Source organism: Ornithorhynchus anatinus, chromosome 3, assembly GCF_004115215.2.
Source record: "Ornithorhynchus anatinus isolate Pmale09 chromosome 3, mOrnAna1.pri.v4, whole genome shotgun sequence".
Classification (NCBI taxonomy): Eukaryota; Metazoa; Chordata; class Mammalia; order Monotremata; family Ornithorhynchidae; genus Ornithorhynchus; species Ornithorhynchus anatinus.
The window spans coordinates 44,184,789-44,207,156 of NC_041730.1; the positions used below are offsets into that span (position 1 = coordinate 44,184,789).

Here is a 22,368-nt window from a genome sequence, read left to right on the forward strand (position 1 = left end):
GAACCCAGGTCCTCTGACTCCCAAGCCTGTGCTCTTTCCACTAAGCCACGCTGCTTATGTCTGCTAATTCTATTGTATTAAATTCTCCCAACCACTTAGTACAGTGCTCTGCACGTAGTAAGCACTCAATAAATACTATTGAATGAATGAATAGTAAGTGCTCAAGAAATATGATTGATTGATATCTGTAATTTCCTTATTTTAATGTCTGCCTCCCCCTCTAGACTCTAAACTCATTGTGGGCATGGAATATGCCTGTCAACTCTGATATATTGTTATATTGTAGTAATAATAATGATACCATTTATGTGCTATGTGTCAAGCACTGTACTAAGCGCTGTGGTGAATAGAAGCAAATGGGGTTGGACACAGGCCCTGTTCCTACTGGGGCTCACAATGTCAATCCCCATTTTACAGATGAAGTAACTGAGTCACAGAGAAGTGAAGTGACTTCCCCAAGGCCACGAAGTAGACAGGTGGTAGAGCCCGGATTGGAACCCAGGCCCTTCTGACTCCCAGGCCATTTTCTATCCACTACACCATGCTACTTCTCTGTACTCTCCCAAGTGCTTAGTACAGTGGTCTCCATACAGTAAGCGCTCAATAAATACGATTGATCTATGCTTCTTTCCTCCAACCAAAGCCTGTTGGAAAGCTGAGGGGATTCTTTTTCATGGGGTTATTTCAAGAATACTGGAAGGATACCTACCTTTCTTCTCCTTTTGTAGAATAAGAAAAAAATGAGAGCTTCATTTTTTAATAAAAAAATGAGGTGCATATTTTTATATTGTTAGAAAATCATCTTAATTCAATTTTGAATGAATATACAGTAGCTTAATTCAAATAAAATGATTTATGGAAACTGGAATAGATTATGAATTAAAAAGAAAAGTGACTAATCAACTTTGAGATAAAAATGAGGATATTGTGTGGATATGAAGGAATCTATATTTGTTCTCACAGAAGATCAAAATACTTTACAAAAGTAAGTTTTTATAACTAGATTGCTTCCATTGTCCAGAGTCTATGTGATGTGAATTTTATACAATATTTAACTCTGTTTGGATATTTTGTTTTATAGCAAGTGTCTAAATGGTAAAAATGAATTTTGAAGTAAAGGTTAAAATAATAGGAAGTTAAAGTCTAAATCAGTATTAAAATAAAATGAAGTAATGTCATTTCTTTTAGATAAAAAACAGAATGATAAAGTGAAAATCAAATCATCTCCAAAATCCATGATTCTACAATGTCTCAATTATGTTGATGATTCTTTACTCACCTCCATTCTCAGAAATCCTATTGAGGTCTGGGTGTCTTGTGGGGAGCCTTTTCAACCACCGGATGGTAAGGATCTTATGTTTCTGGTTTCTTCCAAGGGGCAGTTGAGGGAGGGATTGGGAGAGAGGGAGGGAGGGAGAGAGAGAGAGAACTGTAAACTAGTTGTGAATTGACTTTGTAGAAAATAAACAAGACCCAGATCATGTCACCATACTATCATTTTTGAAAAAAAAAAATTGGAGGTCCATCATTGTGCATCATATGGATGGAAGCCTGTTCACACTTTACACATCTGCCTCTTTGTCTTGCTAGAATCTAGTGTTTTGCAAGGGAAATTGGCTAATTTGATTGATAAAGGTGTATGCTTTCAACAAGTTTTAGAGTAATGGGATCCATTAGGAAATAACAAATGGATTTAATTCACTTTGGGGACAATTTGCCGGCACATTTCCATTTTTAAGACTTATACCCTTTAGGCAGTAGGTATGTGTTTAAAAAATGAATAGTTCAAAACTAGATCTCCATGACTGTAGAATACACTGTGGAAGTAGAAAATGAAATGCAGGTAATGTGTATGTTAAGGCTATGTCATAAAGCTATGTGACCTTGGGCAACCCACTTAACTTCTCTGTGCCTCAGTTGCCTCACCTGTAAAATGGGGATAAAGACTATCAGCCCTATGTGGAACAGGAACTGTTTCCAACCCGATTATCTTTTATCTACCCTAAGGCTTAATACAGTGCCTGGCACATAGTAAGCACTTAACAAATATGACTGTTATTGCAATTATTAGTCTACAGTACCCTGCAATCTCTCCTAGATTGTTTCATATGAAGAACCTCACTTTTTAATTACACATTTCTAATTGAACCTCTTTGATGGACTTGTGTCCTTTACCAATTGTTTGCTAATTTATTACAAGACATAATATATTCCAATACAAATGCTAAATATTTTCATGCCCACAGCTTTACAAAAGTCAGAAAGACTAAAGAAACAAAACTGGCTAAAGAAGAGCAGACTCTTGGCTGATCTGGATGTCACAAAACATAAAATGAGGCAGTTACAAGGTCAGTATGAAATCAACCAAGCCCCATTATGGCTAATTCATTTATTCATTCAATTGTATTTACTAAGCTCTTTCTGTGTGCAGAGCACTGTACTCAGTGCTTGGAAGACTACAATGCAACAATAAACCGACACATTCCCTGCCCACAATGAGCTTAGAGGAGTCTAGAAGTGGGGGAGACAGATATTAATATAAATAGATAATTTACAGATGTGAACCTAGGTGCTGTAGGGCTGGGAGTAGGGGGGTGAATGATGGGAGCAAGTTGTTCTGGGCCTCACTAAGGTTGCAGCCTGGTGTTTTCTCTTAGAGAAGTACTTCTTGATAACTGATACCTTGGCAGTAATGTATTACCAAAAATAGCAGCTAGATGATAGATCATTTGAATGCTGATTTCACAGCAACAAGAGTTTTTCTGATACCTGGTCATCTAGGAATTTGTCATTCATTTGTAAGCACATGTAATGGGATGATAATGAGAGAACTATTGTTATACTTGCAGTCAGTTTTTAAGTTATTGAGCATTTTATGAAATCCATAACAAGAAAAAAAAATCACAAAAGATAAAAAAGCAAGAAAAAGAAATTATTTATCGTACTAAATACTGTAAATGATATGACTAATAGATATCAATTTTCCAGTGTTAATTATATCAAATTATTGTATTCATTAATTATATAATTATTTGATATGTTAATTTAGTCTCCCCCTTTAGACAGTAAGGTCCTTTTGGGCAGGGAACCTGTTTACCAACTCTGTTATATTGTACTTTCCCAAGCAATTAGTACAGTGCTCTGTCCACAGTAGGTGCTCAATAAATACAATTGATTGATTTGAATGAACGTAGCTTCCTTTAATAATTAGTCTTATTTGCATAAGTATCTGATAGCTCATAATGCAAACCTTGCCAAATACCTATAACGCTTTGTAATGACTGGGTGAAAGTCTCTTTGTGGAATGATATTGCAAGTGCAATCATTTTCAAAGGATAATAAAATCAAGCTGAAAGGAAATGTAAAATGCAAAATTTTCTTATTGTACAAATACCATAATTCTCTTCATGGTTTGCTCTAATTAAATGACAAATTGTAATAGTTATCTATCAGTGTGACACAGAATTTGAGTGGTCAAAGTGGCAATATAAAATCTTATTTGTTGAAAAGATGCTTGCAGCAGCCTTTGATAAATACATATTAACTGCATATTTATGATTAGATTTGGAAGAAAGCACATATTTGGTTTTACATTTGTTATATGTATATTACATCATATTCTCCCCCAAAGCGTCTTACCTAATACCATTACTTCTATAACTCATCTTCTGAGTGAATCAATTTTCTTTTTTTCACATCCATAAATTATATATGTAGACTCACTCTGGGCACATGTAGTTCTAGCCCAGGCAGTTCTGGCAGAAAGGCTATGGCTGCTGAATCTTTTTACAGCTCTGACTTTCAGTGCTTCTTAAAGGAGGAAACACATTATGACAAATTTCTCTTCCTTCATTTCTCCCTAGCAAATGTATGGTGTTTACATGATTCTAAACAATTTCACATTAGGTCCAGTTTATCAACGTTAGTAATATGGTTTTAAAAAGAACGTATTTTGGCATTATATTTCAATAGCAGGAACAGCAATCTTAGGAAAGGCGATTGCTTTCTCTCCACCCATCTTTTTCTCTCTTCTCCTTTCCTTTCTTTCTCTCTCTGAATATAGGCAACGTACTTTAAAAAAATGGTACTTGTACTTAGTACTATTTACCAAGCAAAGAAATAATAATTACGGTATTTTTAAGCGCTTATTATGTATCAGGCACTGTACTAAACTCTGAAAGCACAGAGCTCAGGGATAGCTTCAGAAGCCTGAAATATATATCTCCAAAGGGCATGAAAGTTTGTTTCCCTTTTGTACATGGCAGAATTAAGCATTATAAAATGCATTAATCTGTTTTGATCAGTGAATTAAATTATTTGTAGAATTCCTTACTATGGAATTTATCAAGATCACTTTAACTTCTTCCTTAAAGGAAAAATGGGATCACCTTACAAAGTGTGAGATAATCACACTCCTGGGATAATAGAGCTCGGGAAAAGACTCTTGTTACCTGAGTTAATGTTGGTTTGTAAACCCTTAATCGGATAGTTATTGTGTGGAAGACACTTTATTATTGAATGCATCTTCCAAAATGATGGAAAGAATGACAAAGGCCAAAAATGTTATTTTGTGCTATTGAAATATGCAATTTATGATATGCAGTGGCAGCTCTAGGATGATACCCATGAAGGTAAGAGCCCAGGCCACCCCGTGTGACCTGTTGACATCATTTGGACGTGATACTATGATCGCATTAGAAAGCACCATCCATCAAAATGGAGCAGGCCTGGGGGCTCATGAGTTACTTCTGATTTCTGACTCCAGCCCTAAAAAGCCCTTAGTTCTCCCGGGGGCTCTCTCAGGATGGGGCAGGTAAATTGGGCATGGTGGGATGGGGATTAAGGTTGGGGACACACTAGAATGTGATGCACAGCCTAATGGATAGAGCCCGGGCCTGAAAGTCATAACGATCTGGGTTCTAATCCTACTCTGCCACTTGTCTGCTGTATGACCTTGGACAAGTCACTTAACTTCTCTGTGCCTCTGTTACCTCATCTATAAAATGGGGATTATGACTATGAGCCCTCTGTGGGGCAGGACTGTGTCCAACCTGATTACCTTGTATCTACTGCATGGCTTAGTGGATAGAGCATAAGCCTGGGTTCTAATCCCAGCTCTGCCGCTTGTCTCTGTGTGACCTCGGGCAAATCACAACTTCCCTGTGCCTCAGTTCCCTCAAGAATGTGAGCCCCGTATGAGACAGGGACTGTGTTCTATTGGAGAAGCAGCATGGCTCAGTGGAAAGAGCCCGGGCTTGGAAGTCAGCTGTGTGACTGTGGGCAAGTCACTTAACTTCTCTGAGCCTCAGTTCCCTCTTCTGTAAAATGGGGATTAAAACTGTGAGCCCCACGTGGGACAATCTGATTACCCTGTATCTACTCCAGCGCTTAGAACAGTGCTCTGCACACAGCAAGCGCTTAACAAATACCAACATTATTATTATTATCCTGTATCTATCCCAGTGCTTAGTACAGTGCCTGGCACACAGAGTAAGTGCTTGACAAATACCATAATTCTTCTTCTTCTTAGTAGTAGTAGTGGTGCAATGCCTGGCAAATAGTAAAAGTACTTAAATACTATTATCATTATTATTATTATTATTATTTTGTGCTGCTCAGGCATTTGGGTTAGCACCTCTTGCACTTCCACCCCACAAACAATCAATCAATGGTATTTACTGAGCACTTACTATTTGCATAGCACTGCACTAAGCCCTAGGGAGAATACAATACAATAGAATAAGAAGACATGTTCCCTGCCCATAATTAGCTTACAGTCTAGAGGGAAGCATGAGACCGCATAAGACGCAGCGTGGCTTAGTGATGAGAGGATGAGCCTGGGAGCCCGAGGACCTGAGTTCTAATCCTGGCTCCCCTACATGTCTACTGTGTGATGTCATTTAACTTCTCTGTGCCTCAGTTACCTCATCTGTAAAATGGGGATTGAGACGGTGAGTCCCACGTGAGGCAGGGACTATATCCAACCTGATTAGCTTGTTTCTACTCCAGTGATAGTGATATTTAAAAAAAGAAATAAATACGGTGAGACCCAGATTTCTGGTAAATCCCCCACTCTATCCAACAATTGCCAAGCTGCAGGGTGGAGGGATGGGACACCAACCAACCCTCTCCCAGAAAACCCCCACTGGGGCAGGAAAACCTGCTTGACTAACCAGAAAGAAGCAGGCCCGAAGCCTCTCCCTTACCCCTTCAGGGCCTCTGAAAATCCTTCATCTCTGTGGCTCTTGGTCTTCCAGCCCATCCTCTGTAGGTTCCTTCCCAGGCCTCGCTGGTGCCTGCCACCTTCTTGGCTCCAAGAGCTGTAAATTGACAGTGTAGTTAGTGCAGCGCCTAACCGGCCTCCTCATCATTCCATTCCATGTCCCCCCGGCCCAGTCCTGGACTCACCCTAGGGCCCTCATTGAGCTCCCTCAGTTTAGGCTCTTTCCCAACTCCTCCTTCTGCCCTCAGCTCAGGATACAAATTGAAAATGGGGTGGCTGATTCAATACAGAATCCCCAAAACAAAGTCAAGTACATTAAGATGAAATCAATTGATTTTACAAAAGAGTTTTGTCAAACACTTGGTTTGCAGGGCGAGGAGAAGCAGCTTGCGATTTGGCCTGTACCATTTCCAACAGCCCTTTGCAACCTGTGTCTGTCAAAAACCGGCCAGCACAAGCTCAAGAAGAGAAGAAACTCCTGAAGCATATACATCACACCGAGGTATGGACATTCAGCTGGGAGGTGAGTCAAATAATTGAGAAACGACTTAGCTTATACAGACATTTTTCCTCAAGGTTGAATTTTAAACCGCACCTTTAACAGCATGTCAATTACTGGCCACTTAACCAGCATGTCCCAGAAGCCACAGTTTGAGTTGGCATTTGAAGGGCACGGATAGACACCTGGCTCAGATGAAAGTGTGTTTGGTCTGAATGGAGACCAGGAATTATGACCTTAGCAAAGGAAGGGAAAAAAGGCCCAGTGGATATGGATACAGGCAATTACTATGAGAGCAGTTAGAAGAACCTGATGCCTTTGTTGCTTATCACTCCTGAGGGTACTTCTTAACATGCGCAAAGAGCAAAGAGTGAAATGCTAATGGCATTAGAGGCATTCTGAAGTGAGGGATTCAGAAAGTAGTTTCAGTCCATATGGTTCATCAGTCAGTACTGCGCTTCATAAAAATGAAGAGATGAGAAAGGTCAGATCTTGAGAGATGACTCATGATAGAGACCTGGGAAAACTTCTTTCTTTGCTTTGTGAAGTTTTTCATCGAAATGGTCTGTCCCACTTTAATAGAGTTCTTCAAATTTGTGGAATTTACCTTGCTATAAGTCAGGGAAATGTATCCTCGTGGAGGCTACTGGGCTAATGGACTGTCTCCTGGGAGCCTGACTTCTTGCAAGACTAAGCAGGATAATCACTGGCCATAAAATGAATGTGAGTCATTGAACTTCTGTCAGCTAGACAATGAGGGGAAAGGTCCGGGGAGTTTCCTGGCTGGCTGGTTGCAGGGTTCTTGCTGTGCCTTGGACTCAAGCAGGGAAGAGCCCCAGTTGTCAATGGCTTCTTGGACAGTTTTTCAATTTAACAAACCCGAAAGTCAAAATCTGTGGTAATTTTTCCCCATTCAGAACTCCTACAGTTACTAGTGGGAGTTCACCTTGAGGCCCAAAATTGGCTATGGCTAACTGGCAGCCCAGTCCCAGCATGATCCAGGTCACTCCTTTCATCTGCAGAACCCGTAAGACCCTGGTGCTGATATTGGCACGGACATGTGACGTTGTGTGGTGTGCTGCCAATGCTGCCTCCAGAGATTGCTTCAGCTCAGATTTGAGCAGTGCCAACAGGATGAAGGAAAAGGTCGTGCAAATCCAGCCCAGGCCAGAAAGGTGTGAGAGCCATTAAGAGGGAAGAATGTAGCCATGGCTCTGGGTCTGCAGAAGAGGCTGTCCCCACAGAGACGATTCAATCGTGAGCTGGGATTTTTGCCATTCCTGAAAGACTTTCCCAGTCCCAGAGCAATATTTCTTCCCAGGGGCAATCCCAGACCAAGGATGTGGTAGTCTGTAGAGGTGTTGGTGGTGATGGCATGGAGGTGGAACTTTACTTGTCTGGGGACAAGACAGGTCTTATTATTCTCCTCAGATGTAACGGCCGTGCCAGGTGTGGAACCCTCAAGATGGGTGACTTGCTCATCTCTCCATTTTCCAACCCTGCTCTGTGAAAAACTAGAGGGCCTAGTAGTTACGTTGGAGGAAGTCAAGCTGTGGTCTTAAGTCAATCTGTGGTCTTCCTCTCCCTGTTCCTTGTGATCAGAATGCTAGGATAAAGCAATAATATTACTAATTGGGTGTCCTTTCTTCAATAGGTACATCTTTCAGAGCTTCAAGGCTTTCAAGGAAAAGGAAATTCTCCAATTTCAGCTCAACGCGGGGCATCTAAAATCAAGGGCTTGTATAGTCAACCAAGTACAAAGAGAGTATGGACCTACCTAAATGGTGGCAGACCCGAAGAGGGAGTCCACACCTGGGGCAAAACAATCACAGAGGTAAAATTATAAAAGAAAGAATTTTGTAGAGTCACTGTCTTTTCAGCACAGGATGTCATAAGGTGATCAATCAACAGTATTTATTGAGAGCTTACTTTGTGCAGAGCAATGTAACTAAGTGCTTGGAAAAATACAGTAGAGTTACTAAAAATGATCCCTGCCCTCAGGGATCTGAACCTTCTAAACCTGCACTGGAAATTAAGTTCCAAAATGGTTTGGTTTATTTTAAATTTTGTTCATAATTTTCATGACTCCTTATCTACAGTTAGGTTGGTGATTTCAGCGGTCCTAACTTTTACTGTGTAAAATGATGCTTGGTAGGAGGAAAAACTAGAAATGAAATCTAAATCTCTTTCAAAAAATTGGAAGATTCACATTAGATCATATTAAACTGTCACATATGAACACACAGTTGTCACTTGCTCACAATTGTCACAGAGTTAATAATATAGAAATATATATTGCACATTTTTTATGCAGAGAAGGTGTTTGGGGGAGTGAAATAGATCAAATAGACATTATCCTTGCCCTCAAGGAGTTTATAATTTAGTGGGGAGATGGAAATTATATTACAGACCAGAGGAAGTAACAGAATATTTAATATGTGTACATAAGTGCTATGTGGGTTATGAGGACTAAAGTGCTGCCATGGGAGTTGGGGAATATGACGTGGGGAGATTAAATATTTAGTGGGGAAGTCCTCCTGGAGGAGATGTTATTTTTAAAAGGGTTTGGAGAGGGGGAGAACTGAGATCTGAGAGACATATGAAGGGAGAGGGAGTTCCAGGCAAGGGCAGGGCATGAGTGAGGGAAGTGTACTGGGCAGGTGATCCAGGAATCGGGGTTGATGGTGTGAGATTGTCAGAGGACCAGAAGCCGAAGGAATCGTGTTTGGCAGAGAGGGTGGAATTGAGGTGGTGGTTTTGTGAATTAAGGGAATGCAATCCTCCAATCCCAACCTACTCACTGTACCTTGATCTTGTCTATCCTTTTTTATGGTATTTGTTGAGCACTTACTATGTGCCAGGCACTGGACTAAGCACTGGGATAGATAATAAAATAGGTTGGACACACAGTCCCTGTCTCACATAGGGATCGCAGTCTTAATCCCCATTTTACAGATGAGGTAACTGAGGCACAGAGAAGTGAAATGACTTGCCCAAGATCACGCACTATTTTGCCCACCACTTGCCCACATCTTGCCTCTGGCCTGGAACTCCCTCCTCCCCATCATATCTGACAGAGCACTATCTCCCCTTCAAAGCCTTATTAAAATCACATCTCCTCCAAGAGGCCATCCCTTACTAAGCCTTAATTCCCCCTATCCTTTAGGCTACCCACCCTCAGACCCACAGCACTTATGTACATATCCACAATTTATTTTAATGTCTGTCTTCCCCTCTATATTGTTAGCTCCTTGTGGCAGGGCACATCTACCAACTCTGTTATATTGTACTCTCCCAAGTGCTCAGTACAATGTGCTGCATGCAACAAGTACTCAGTAAATACAATTGGTTGGAAGAAGGGAGATTGCTTAGGGAGTTCAAGGAGAAATGACAGGCTGATGTGAAGATCAAAAATCTTTCTTTGGGAGAGAACAGTTTTGTGGGGAAGAAAAGTATGGAAGAGTAAACAGATTGGAAAGCTGTGGACAACTCAATTGATGATATTTATTGAGCACTTTTTTAAGGTATTTAATTGCTCACATGTGCCAGACACTGTACTAACCACTTTGTACAGTTGTCGTGTACAAAGCAGTGTAGTAAGCACTTGGAAGAGTGAAATAGAGTAGTAAAACATGATCCCTGCCTATTCCTAACCCTGTTTGGCCTCTCGGCTTCCTTCAATACAATGTACCACTCCCTTCTCCTGGAATCACTGGCTTCACTGATACTGTCCACTCCTGTTTCTCCTCCCAAGACGCTGGATGCTGCTACTCCATCTCTTTTGTGGGCTCTAACTGTGTTTTTCAGGACTCAGTTCTGGATCCCCTTCTATTCTCCATCTACACCATCTCTATGTGACCTTCACATAGAGATCTCTCCTTCTAGCTCTCTTTCACTGAAGTCTCACCAGGAAGTCAGCAAGCAGGGTGATCAAATGTCAAGACAGTATATGACAAGTGCCTCTACTTGCAAAGTAGTACTTTGGAAGGAAAGGAAGGGGCAGATTCTAAAAATGTTGCAAAGGTTGAACTGACAGGATTTGGAGACCTACTGAATATGCAGGTTGAAGGAGAGAGAGGTGAATCAAGGATAATGCCAAGGTTGCAGTCTTGTGAGGTGGGGATGGTGCTGTTTACAACAGTGAGTGCTTTGCACACAGAAAACACTCAATAAATTCGATTGAATTGATGGCAAGGTTGGGGAGGAGAGGTTTGGGGAGGAAGATGAGGAGTTCTGTTTTGAAACTGTTAAACGTGAGGTGTTTGGCAGACCATTCAAGTACAGATTGCCAGAAGGCAGGAGGAAATTGAGATTGCATAGGAGAGAAGTCTAGGCCTGAAGAGGTAGTCCCAGAGAGTCAGAGAGAGAGTTCTTTGTCTGGTTCTGATTCTCTAGTACCTCTGGGAGATTGGCATGTTTCTCTCCTGGAAAATGTTTTTCCCAGACTCAGTCCCACCTCTCATTTTGTCCCTTGTTTCCAGCTCTGCTTCCAACAGAAGTCTGTGCATTTATGACAACCAGGCTCTGCCAACGATATCTTAGATTCCCATATTCACTTTCTCTTTGTTCCTGCTTCTGCTCATGTTATTCTGACAACCCTTGCCTGCCTTCTCAGTCACTCCCTCGGTCACCTTTCTCGGGGTGCCAGTCTCTACCCCAAAACCCTACCTCTTCCTATTGTAGTGACCTTTCTTCAGGATTCAACATGTCTGATTTTCTCCTGTGCTGGCTTTTTTTCTACAGTCCTCGAGCAGTTCTCTGTCATGCCCAGCAGCAGTTACTGCTTCATACTACAATTGCCAAGTGTGTTTCTCAACATCAAAGTGGCCCCGAGCAGGGTCTGATCTTGAATTTTCACACTGATACTGCTCAGAATATTTACATAGAACCTGCTTGGGACAATTTTAAAGTAAGAGAAATCATGCAGCTCCAAACTGGTTGAAATTTTAGAACATAGGTTGAACTTAGACATTCATATTAGCACCTCCTGTAGGCTCTATGCTCCTTGTGGGCGGGGATTGTGTGTATCAACTCTATCATATTATGTCTTAGTTCAGTGTTCTGCACACAGCTTTCAAAAATTACCATTGATTGATTCATATTTTAAAATCCTGTTTTTTAGAACACTCAGTTTATTACTTTTATTCAGTGTACTGACAAATTCATTTAACGATTCAGTAAGGAATAGAGTGTTGGGCATAATCCAATTAGAAGAAATAAAAGCATCGGCATAGAGAAATAATCATTTCTTTAGTTTTTTGAAAAAGTTTGTATGATTGCCTGCTGTCTCTCCACTCCCTTTCTGTTTATAATTAGGAATATTCCTTTTTAGTTTGGATTCTGTAGATCAAAGACTTAAGCACTTTCCTGCAGCAAGAACAATTATATGTAATTACCTAAAGGGACCTGTAGGAGAAGAAATCTGGCTAATGGAAAAGAGCATGACCGACTTAATAATTACGATATTTGTTAAGTGTTTACTAGAGAAGCAGCGTGACTTAGTGGAAAGAGCACGGGCTTGGGAGTCAGAGGTCATGGGTTCAAATTCCAGCTCTGCCACTTGTCAGTTGTCTGACTATGGGCAAGTCACTATCTTCTCTGTGCCTCAGTTACCTCATCTGTAAAATGGGGATTAAGACTGTGAGCCTCACTTGGGACAACCTGATTACCCTGTATCTACCCCAGCGCTTAGAACAGTGCTCTGCACATAGTAAGCGCTTAACAAATACCAACATTAATTATGTGCCAGGCACTGTTGTAAGTGCTGCGGTAGGTACAAGATAATCGGGTTGGACACAGTCCCGGTCCCACATAGCGCTCACAGTCCAAATGTGGATGAGGCAACTAAGGAATAGAGAAGTGAAGTGACTTGCCTAAGGTCACACAGCAGGCAAGTGGTGGAGCTGGGATTAGAACCCATGGCATTTTGACTCCCAGGCCCATGCCCTATTCACTACACCATGCTTTAGTGAATTCTATCCACCATGATTCTAGTGGATAGTGGAACTCAGATTTTCATGGGATGACATAACAGTTTTACTTCTGGGAGAAGTCATGCTGTGGCCACGTTGCTACAGGACCAAAAGCACTGGAAGGCAATACAGCAGATTTTCAATTCTATCAGAAGTAAAATGGCCATGTCAGCCCCCTAGTCAGCATGGCAGGCTGGCATCCAGGTAAGTCTGCTACTCACCCGTTCCCTCTCCCGTCCCATTTCTCATTCTGCCCCACAGCTCCTTGTCCCCATGACCTCCGGGGCCACAAGAGCCATTGGACAAGCAGGAGGGTGGTGGGGGCTCCCTCTGAGGCCATCCTGCCCACACTGGCCAGGCCCAGGCCTTGTGACTATGGAAGCTGCAGAGTCTGGAGCTTCAATCTGAGGAAAGAAGCAGGCTTGGCCAGGGTGAAAGAGTCAATCAATTGTATTTATTGAGCAACTACCATGTGCAGAGCACTGTACTAAGTATTTAGGAGAGTAAGATGCAACAGTTGATAGAACCATTCCCTGCCCATAAGAAGCTTAGAGTCTAGAGGTAAATAAAATGACACCAAAAGGGGAGAAGAGAAGAAGGCCATAAGCTCTGTGGGGACAGAGTCAGGAGCTGGGGGTGTCATGGGGGAATAAAGATTTAAAGAGCAGCAGCAGGGTGAGAGGAATAAGCAGAGACCAGAAAGGGACCAGGGTGAAGGTGGCCTTACTTGATTAACAGCTAGGTATGCCGACGTGGAACGACACAACAATTTTAATTTCCCTGGAAATCAGCCTCGCTGTCATAGATCCTGGAGGCTAGACAGCTTATATTTTTCAATCGGTCAGTCCATCGTATTTACAGAATACTGTACAAGCAGTGTGGAGAGTCCAGTATAGCCATATAACAGACACATTCCCTGCCCACAATGAACTTACAATCTAGAGGGGGAGACAGACATCAACATAAATTAAATTACAGATATGTACGTCAGTGCTGTGGGGCTGGAACAGGGGATGAATAAAGGGAGCAAATCAAGGAGGCACAAAAGGGAGTGGGACAAGAGGAAAGGAAGGCCTCGAGAAGGCCTCTTGGAGGAGATATGCCTTCAATAAGGTTTTGAAGGTGGGGAGAGTCAATGTCTGTTGGATATGAAGAGGAAAGACATTCCAGGCCAGAAGACATACGTGGGCAAGAGGTCAGTGGCAAGATAGATGAGATCAAGGTACAGTGAGAAGGTTAGCAACAGAGGAGAGAAGTGGGCAAATTGGGTTGTAGTAGGAGAGAAATGAGAGCCCTTTTGTGTAGGTACAACTCCTAGCAGGTTCACGACTGAGACATACGATACTGTTCAATTATCTAAATGCTCCACCCCACCACAAAAGGCATATCGTAGTTGGTAGGCACTTAAAAAGATATATTCATTGTCAGACAGGCCTGTCCAAATTCTCTTAATGCTATATTGCCCAGTGTTTTTCCTAAGTGCTCTGCATTCCTCTAGGTTTCAGGGAACAACTTTTAACAAGCAATCTTTTCTCCTTAGTAAAGAGAATCGGTAAGACTGTTGAGAGAGTCTTCTCCTGTATTGGGTGGATGATCTATCATTTTCTGAAATACTGGACTTTTATATCTTCCAGCTGCTCGATAACTGCTTTGTTCGACTCAAGATGACATCCCCAGCCAAAGCCCTGTACACACTAGAGGGGGAACGAGTGCACTCATGGAATGACATAGAGAGGGACATGGTCTTGTGTGTTTCCTCAGGAAATGGTTTTATGAGTCCTGAAGGTAATCGCTGCTTCCGTAGTCTGGCAACCAGCCATGGCACCCCTTCCTTTCCCCTCCTCCTCCTCCTCTCTGAGCAGTGATCTGCAAAGCATCATTCACAGCTGCTGGAGAAATAGGACTGAGATCCCCACCTTCCTGACTTGGGGAGAGCAAGTCCTCGAAATATGTTGTCTAAGGACAACTGCCCTCACTTACCTTCCCCCTCGGCCTCCTGCCAGCTCCCCGTTTCCTTCCTGACCTGTACAAACCTAAGGAAGTTCATGTCCCTGTCCTGAGTTTCTGCTACCTTGGATGATGTTCTGTGGATTGATGGAGAGAATGAGGAAGGCTGCTGGTCACAAAGCCATATCACTGTCTGTGGAATGTTCCTAATATGAAGCCAAAAGTGTCCATGCATACAATCCATTTTAATGACATTTTATCTGCTCTAAAATGATCAGATTTCCTTTCTTTAGTACTAATGCAATTTCCACCGGGTTTACAATTTCTCTCTCAGTTCTAACTCTTTTCTTTGATAAATTATGCAAACCAGTTGGAATATACATGTTATCTCTTATCAAATCAACCCTTGGGTTTTATTCTGATTTCTCTATCCCCCACTTGGATATTTGAGCAACAAAAAATACGGTATTAAAGGAAAATTCCAAGACATAACAGTATCACTTTAAAAAATGTGATTGGGGAAATAGAGAACAGGTTTTTATGGACCAAGAACTAATATAATAACTGAATTAAAGGATAATGTACTGCCTGAATTTCTCGCTATCTCTTAAGTAATGTCTTTAGGCTATTTTCCTGAAAAACAGAGAGATAGAGTGAATTTTGAAAAAAAGTGCAGGTATTTTATATCACAGTGCATGTATTGATGCCAAGAATACTAAAGGGACCACTAGAAGAAATCTTTGGTTATCAAACATCATCACATCCACTCATCAAACGTCAAATCATCAACCCCTAAAGCCACCCAAACCAATTGTATAGCCGATTCCTTAAATCCAACCCTATGGCATTTTCTTAGCAATCACTTTTGTCAATGATTGCATTTCAATTTTTGTCCTTTCTGAATGGATGAGGCACTGCTTGATCATTTTGGTTTGATTTTCTGATTATTTTTAACCAGGAGGTAATGAGGTCCTTGAAAAAAATCAGGGTGGGGTTGGAATTGGGGGCTGTGGACTGTAGGGGAAGGGACAAGAGCTGAGTAGACATGATCCTAAAATAAGCCCCGCTCTCCGTTTCCTAAGGAAAACTCCCATTCTATCCTTTCTGTGTTGCCTTCCATATGGCTAGCTATGTCACAAATCCCACAAGCTGCTTCTAAAAATCTTCCACAAACCCCTATCATGCCTCCTTTGGACTTGGTATTGCATGGGTTGGGTGCTCCCTCTACGCTTGGGCCTTACAGGTAGTAGTACTGTAGCAGTCAAATCTCTAAAATGCTTGCTGTGGCCATGGGTGAGATTTAGACAGAGTACTCATGTGGTCTGTTAAACAGGATCATGTTCTGGACAACTGAATTAGGAGGGCCCATCTTTTCAGAAACAGTAATTATTGGAATTAAATGAGTGAAATCAAGACTGCAGATGTTTGCATCATTGGGCTACGGGCCTGAAAGGGCTATGTATAGAACAGCTCCATATCAATTTGGATTCAAATAATAAAGCTAGCTCCTTTCAGAGCGTACTTTTTTTTTCTGGGAATTGATCAGTCAGAAATCCATTCCCACATTCTGGCCAGTAAAGTACAAAACAGTGAATTCCTGGAGCAGAATCCTTGTAACTTGAAAGAGTTAAGAGTTCCCTGAGTTGCCTCAGTAACTACTGCTAGAGAGTAATCTGTGCACAGGGAGAATCTGATTGCACAGAATCCAATCTCTGAGCCCATGTTTAATGTATGAGTAGTCCATAGATTTTAGATTTTATAAATAAGTGTATAAATGGCCAGCAACTTACATTTAATGAGGAACCTAACAACGGCAATATGCTAAGAAATAAACATCTTAAAGTGGATTTGTGTCTTGCATTTCAAAAATCAAAGCCTACTAATATATTCAGATATTTTTAAGGGCATTTAACTGCCAGAGTATGTTTTCATTCCAGGCATTGCTTTCCTGTGATGTGCTGGCTAGACCATCGAGGAAGGAAATAAGGCGCAAGGGATTTTATAAACTCAACTGCTTTCTAACAGGCTCTTTTAACATCCCCTTCAATTTCTGTGAATCAGAAAAATTCACATGAGGCCATGATAACTTCAAAGTCTTACAGACATTTTGAAAAGTGATCAGGCAAAGTGTAATCTTGACCGTTTGAATTTTTACTTTTCTCTCATAAAATGGTCCCAGTATCCACCTCTAGCAAAGCTGATTGTGCCATTTATCTTCAGTCTGAAGATGCTTTTCTACCTATTCTTCTTTTCCACATTTTTGTTTGGGTTGCATTTGTAGATCATGGCTAGTTGGGTTTCTAGCATTCACCCAGCATACATTGAGCCCGACTGTTAGTTTTTCAGAATGGCTGCTGTGCTGCAGACATTTTCCAGATAGCCATAGAATGCTAAAACACACCTGAAAAGTTACACAAGGCAGGAGGGGCATTCTGTTGTGAACAGTGACAGTCTGGAATTAAACATAGAAATTCTGTAAGCTCTCCAGGTTTGGTGCAATCTGGGATCTCAAAACACTACTTTTCGCTAATTGCCATCTTATTTCCTGAAATGTTTCTCACAGCAAAAAAGCAACAGGTGAATATCAGAGCAACCTATGCCAGGATCAGAAAGCAGCAAGGCCCCGATGCCACTGATATTGTTGTGACTCCAACAGAGGAACGAAAATTCCAGGTAGAATTATGATTAATTTATATTTGAATCATTGTGCTTTTTGCTTTTTTCACTTGAACACCTGGGGTGTAATCATGATTTCACATCATCTGTAATTTTTGGTAGTTAATTATGGAAGTTATTAACATTTGATACTGAAAATCTGTTCCTAGAAATTTAGAAAGGCTAGTGACAGCAATACAGCTTCTATGCTAAGGCTATTTCCCACTAGGAACAAGTAGAAGCAATTAAGGTGGAGAAATAAGTACCATGATTAGAGAAATAAAATTCCCTATTTCTGGAAAACAGATAATAATAATGTTGGTATTTGTTAAGTGCTTACTATGTGCAAAGCACTGTTCTAAGCGCTGGAGTAGATGCAGGGTAATCAGGTTGTCCCAGGTGAGGCTCACAGTTAATCCCCATTTTACAGATGAGGTAACTGAGGCACAGAGAAGTTAAGTGACTTGCTCACAGTCACACAGCTCTGACAAGTGGCAAAGCTGGGATTCGAACGCATGACCTCTGACTCCCAAGCCCGGGCTCTTTCCACCGAGCCACGCTGCTTAATGACTCTTTCACTACCCGGTAATTACTTTGAGCAAAGATTGCCTCAGTGCCAAATATCTATGGGATTCACTTTTTCATCTCTGTTTTGGCTCCTTGAAAATCAGGAAGTTCCCTGAAACAGCATGGTTTAAAGAAAAGAGCACGGGCCCTGGGCGTCAGAAGCCTTGGGTTCTAACACCAGCTCTGCCACTTACCTGCTGGTCTTGGGCAAATCACATGCTTCTCCGCGTCATATCTCTCATCTGTAAAATGGGGATTCATTCCCTGCTTTCCCTTCTATTTAGACTGTGAGCCCCCTGTGAAACTAGGAATGTGTCTGACCTGGTACCTACCCCAGAGGTTAGCACAGTATTTGCCGGGAAGTAAGCACTTAAGGAATACCACAAAAATTATTAATTATCCTTCTTTTGCTCTCTTCAGCCTTCTCTCCAAGCAGCTATGCATGGTATAGAACTTCCAATAATTTCAAAAGTAATCACCCCACAACTAGTGAATATTCCCCCAGTATCATTAGGGTGCGGAGACAGTTATTAGCCGATTGGCCAATAATCCCTACTGAGGAGGGGAACCATGAAATAAGAGAAGGACCACTTAAAAGCAAATTAGATAAAAAGCAATAGATATTGTGACCAGATCCCTGGGGTCATACCTAAATCCACAGATGGAAAGGCTCATTTTTAAGGCAACAGAGCTGAGAACCAGAATCCAGATAGATCAGAATGTAGCAATATTATTAGGTGGTGGATTTTAAAATATTAAGCAAAAAAATAAAAGTCACAAAATGTACTTCAATAAAACATATATGCACTACAGTTTTCTCATCTGTATAATGGGAATTAAGACTGTGAACCCCACGTGGGACATGAACTATGTCCAACCTATTTGTCTTGTATCTACCCCAGTGCTTAGTTACAGTGCCTAGCCCATGCGCTTAACAAATACCACAATTATTATAATTTTTAATTAGGTCTGATTACTGGCTCCACTACTAGTTGGGAAACTGAGTTCTAGAGTGGGTTTTGGAGTTCTTCCTGGTCTCAAAATAGGGCAGGAGTGTTTCCAGATTGTAATCACCCAAATCACAGCTTTGTATCTTCCAAGTCATGGTATATTTTTCATGTTTCCATTAAAATATATAGAGGAATCTATAAATGTAAAAAGTCTGTAATTTTATTTGGACAAGGAAGAGATGATTTGCTCTGAGAATTGTATCATTTTACCCTAGATCAACTGTGCAAATACTTGTGAAAATCTTAGCATTTACATGTGAATATTCTTGATGTGAAAATTGGTAATATCACACATAGCTCTCGACAGCATCCACAGGCATAAGGCAAAGTCTTAACAGAACTTTTCTATTTCTAGAAAATGGAATGTCAAATGTAATATAGCAGTCATCAACACATCACATTTTATAGACTAGCAGAGTCACTTTAGAGACCTTATGCTTGTGCATTACATTGCAACAGTTCACAGTCCTTGCAAGTCAGATAAAACCATATTCTGTTCTTTGCTTACATTGGCATTTGCATTAGTTGATTATTTTGTGTCCTGTGGAGCAGTAAGTGCAATCAATTGTAATTATTGAGCCCTTACTGCAGGTAGAACACTATACTAAGCAGTTGGGATAGTGCAAATACAACAACACTGGTAGGCTCGTTCCCTGCCCACAACAAGCTCACGGTCGAGAGGGAGAGACAAATATTAATATAAATAAATAATTTATGGATATGTACATAAGTGCTGTGAGACTGAGACCAAGTGCCCAAAAGGTATGGATCCAAATGCATAGATGACACAGAAGAGCGAGTTGGGGGAAAAAGAGGCTTAATCCAGGAAGCCCTCTTGGAGGAGATGCAGCCTCAGTAAGGCTTAGAAGAGGGGAGAGTGGTGATGTCATATATGGAGGGGGAAGAAGTTCCCAGATAAGAAGAAGGATGAGAGAAAGGGGTCAGCAACGAGATAGATGAGACTGGGGTATGGTGAGCAAGCTGGTACTAGAGGAGTGAAGTGTGTGGGCTGGACTGTAGTAGGAGATCATCAGGGGAGGTAAGGTGGAAGGGGCGAGTTGATCGAGTGCTTTAAAGCTGAGGGCAAGGAATTTCTGTTTGGTGCAGAGATGGATGGGCAGCCACTGGAGGTTCTAGAGGAATGGGGAGATGTGGACTGAAGGACTTTTTAGAAAAAAAATGAATCGTTTAGTGGATCCTGGATTGGAGCGGAGAGAGAGAAGAGGCTGGGAGGTCAGCGAAGAGAGAGATGCAGTAAAGGCTGGATAGGTTAAGTGCTTGGATCAGTACAGTAGCAGTTTGGATGGAGAGAAAAGGGCAAATTTCAGTGCTGTTGTGACGGTAAAACTGACAGGATTTGGGGATAGATTGAATATGTAGGTTGTAATAAAGGGTGACTTGACGACAATACCAAAGTTATGTGTTTGTGTGATAGAGATAGTGTAGAGGTATTGTCACAGTGATGGGCAAGCCTGGGGAGGACAGGGTTTGATTAGGGAGATAAGGAGTTTTGTTGTCAACATGGTTAGTTTGAGGTGATGGTAGGGCATCCAAGTAGAGATGTCCTGAAGGCAGGAGGAAAGAGAAGGAAAGAGGTCAAGGCTGGAGAGGTAAATTTGAGAATCATCTGCATAAAGATAGTAGTTGAAACTATGGGAGCAAATGAATTCTCCCAGGGAGTGAGTGTAGATGGTCTGAGCTGGCAAAAGAGCAAGAGGAATGGTCAGAGAGATAGGAGAAGCAGGAGAGGACAGTGTCAGCTGAGAGGTCTAGGAGGATTAGAGTGGAGTAGAGGCTGTCAAATTTAGTGAGAAGGTGGTCATTGGTGACCTTAGAGAGACCTGTTTACATGGAGTGAAGGAGGCAGAAACCAGTTTGGAGGGGGCAAAATTGGAGAAGAGGGAGTGGAGCCAGAGGCTGTAAAAAAAAAAAAAAAACTATCTCAAGAAGTTTGGAGAGGAATGGTAGGAGGTACTTGGAGCAATAACTGAAGGGAGCTGTGGGGTAAAAGCCTTTTTTTTTTTAGAATAGAGGCTTTGTAAGCATGTTTGGAAAAAGTCATTAGAAAGGGGAAAGTTGAAGATAGCACTCAAGGAGGGAAGAAGAGAGGGGACAAATATTTTAATAATGTATGAAGGAAGGAGAGGCGCAGTGGAGTGAGTAGATTTTGAGAGGAGGGGAGAGACCTCTTCTTGAGATACTGCTTGGAATATTGGGAGAGTCGACTTTATTTTCTTATATTGTACTCTCCCAAATGCTTAGTATAGTGGTCTGCACACAGTGAGTGCTCAATGAATACAATTGATTGATTAATGACTGGCAGAACCCAAGATTGTGTGAATTGGGTCAAATCAATCTAGATTTTTATTAAACCTAGTATATCCTTTTTTGGCAATTTTATCATATTTGAATCAGATATTTTTGGATCAACTAGCCATTTTTATGATGCTACCCTCCTGGAGGCTGGTGTACTCTTTTAATAATAATAGCAATAATAATAATGGTATTTGTTAAGCGCTTACTCTGTGCCAAGCACTGTTCTAAGCACTGGGGTGCTTAGAACAAGATAATCAGGTTGTCCCATGTGGGGCTCACAGTCTTAATCCCCATTTTACAGTTGAGGTAACAGGCACAGAGAATTTAAGTGACTTACCCAAGGTCATACAGCAGACAAGTGGCAGAGCCAGGATTAGAACCCACATCCTCTGACTCCCAAGCCCGTGCTCTTTCCAGTTGGCCATGCTGCTTTTATTTTGAATTTCATGGACACTGTGGATGTGACCCAAATATAATTACAAAACTTCACTGTGCACCCACTGACCTCTGGAAAACCCTAATTGCTATATAATAATGTTGGTATTTGTTAAGCGCTTACTATGTGCAGACCACTGTTCTAAGCGCTGGGGGAGATACAGGGTAATCAGGTTGTCCCACGTGAGGCTCACAGTCTTAATCTCCATTTTACAGATGAGGTAACTGAGGCACAGAGTAGTTAAGTGACTTGCCCACAGTCACACAGCTGACAGGTGGCAGAGTTGGGATTCGAACCCATGACCCCTGACTCCCAAGCCCGGGCTCTTCCCACTGAGCCACGCTGCTTCTCTATATGTCTTAGAGTCATAGAACAGGAAGGAATGAATGACTAAGCTACTCGGGTAAGATGGATTTCTGTTCCTAGAGATTTCATGTGATGTAGATTGCTCTTCCTCCTTTGGAAGTCTACTCCTGTTTTTCTACAACCTAAGACTTTAAACCTGTCGAATTAGTTGACCTGTAATTGTTGCACATCAGTAAGCCCTTGGAAAAATAACCCTAGCCTGGTGGTTTCTGCGGGGGGAATTCATGCCTCATTAATCTTTGGCTTGCTTAGAAGGAGCCAGCAAGCACCTGGGTAGAGAAGACCCATGCTAATAATATATGTAGATTTTTCAAAAGGCCTTTGACAAAGGTTCCACCCCAAGGCTGTTCAAAAACCCAGGAATGGGAAAACTCCTT

At 41.6% G+C, this 22,368-nt stretch overlaps 1 protein-coding gene and 1 long non-coding RNA gene across 3 annotated transcripts in view; one reads left to right on the plus strand and one right to left on the minus strand.

The window, feature by feature from the left end:
- Positions 1 to 22,368, plus strand: part of DCDC1 (doublecortin domain containing 1) — a 406,529-nt gene that overhangs the window by 376,144 nt on the left and 8,017 nt on the right. Inside the window, exons 34-39 of the mRNA XM_029060915.2 lie at positions 1,189 to 1,344; positions 2,247 to 2,348; positions 6,595 to 6,725; positions 8,377 to 8,556; positions 14,329 to 14,479; positions 17,205 to 17,314. Of these exons, the coding sequence (XP_028916748.1) occupies positions 1,189 to 1,344; positions 2,247 to 2,348; positions 6,595 to 6,725; positions 8,377 to 8,556; positions 14,329 to 14,479; positions 17,205 to 17,314 (830 nt within the window). The remainder of the gene's footprint in view (positions 1 to 1,188; positions 1,345 to 2,246; positions 2,349 to 6,594; positions 6,726 to 8,376; positions 8,557 to 14,328; positions 14,480 to 17,204; positions 17,315 to 22,368) is intronic.
- The window catches only part of LOC114810194, a 274,482-nt gene that overhangs the window by 33,373 nt on the left and 218,741 nt on the right, over positions 1 to 22,368 (minus strand). For both annotated transcript variants that reach the window (XR_003757919.2, XR_003757918.2), the window contains exons 3-4: positions 6,207 to 6,320; positions 1,280 to 1,368 (exon numbers count right to left, since the gene is read on the minus strand). This is a non-coding gene — a long non-coding RNA (uncharacterized LOC114810194). The remainder of the gene's footprint in view (positions 1 to 1,279; positions 1,369 to 6,206; positions 6,321 to 22,368) is intronic.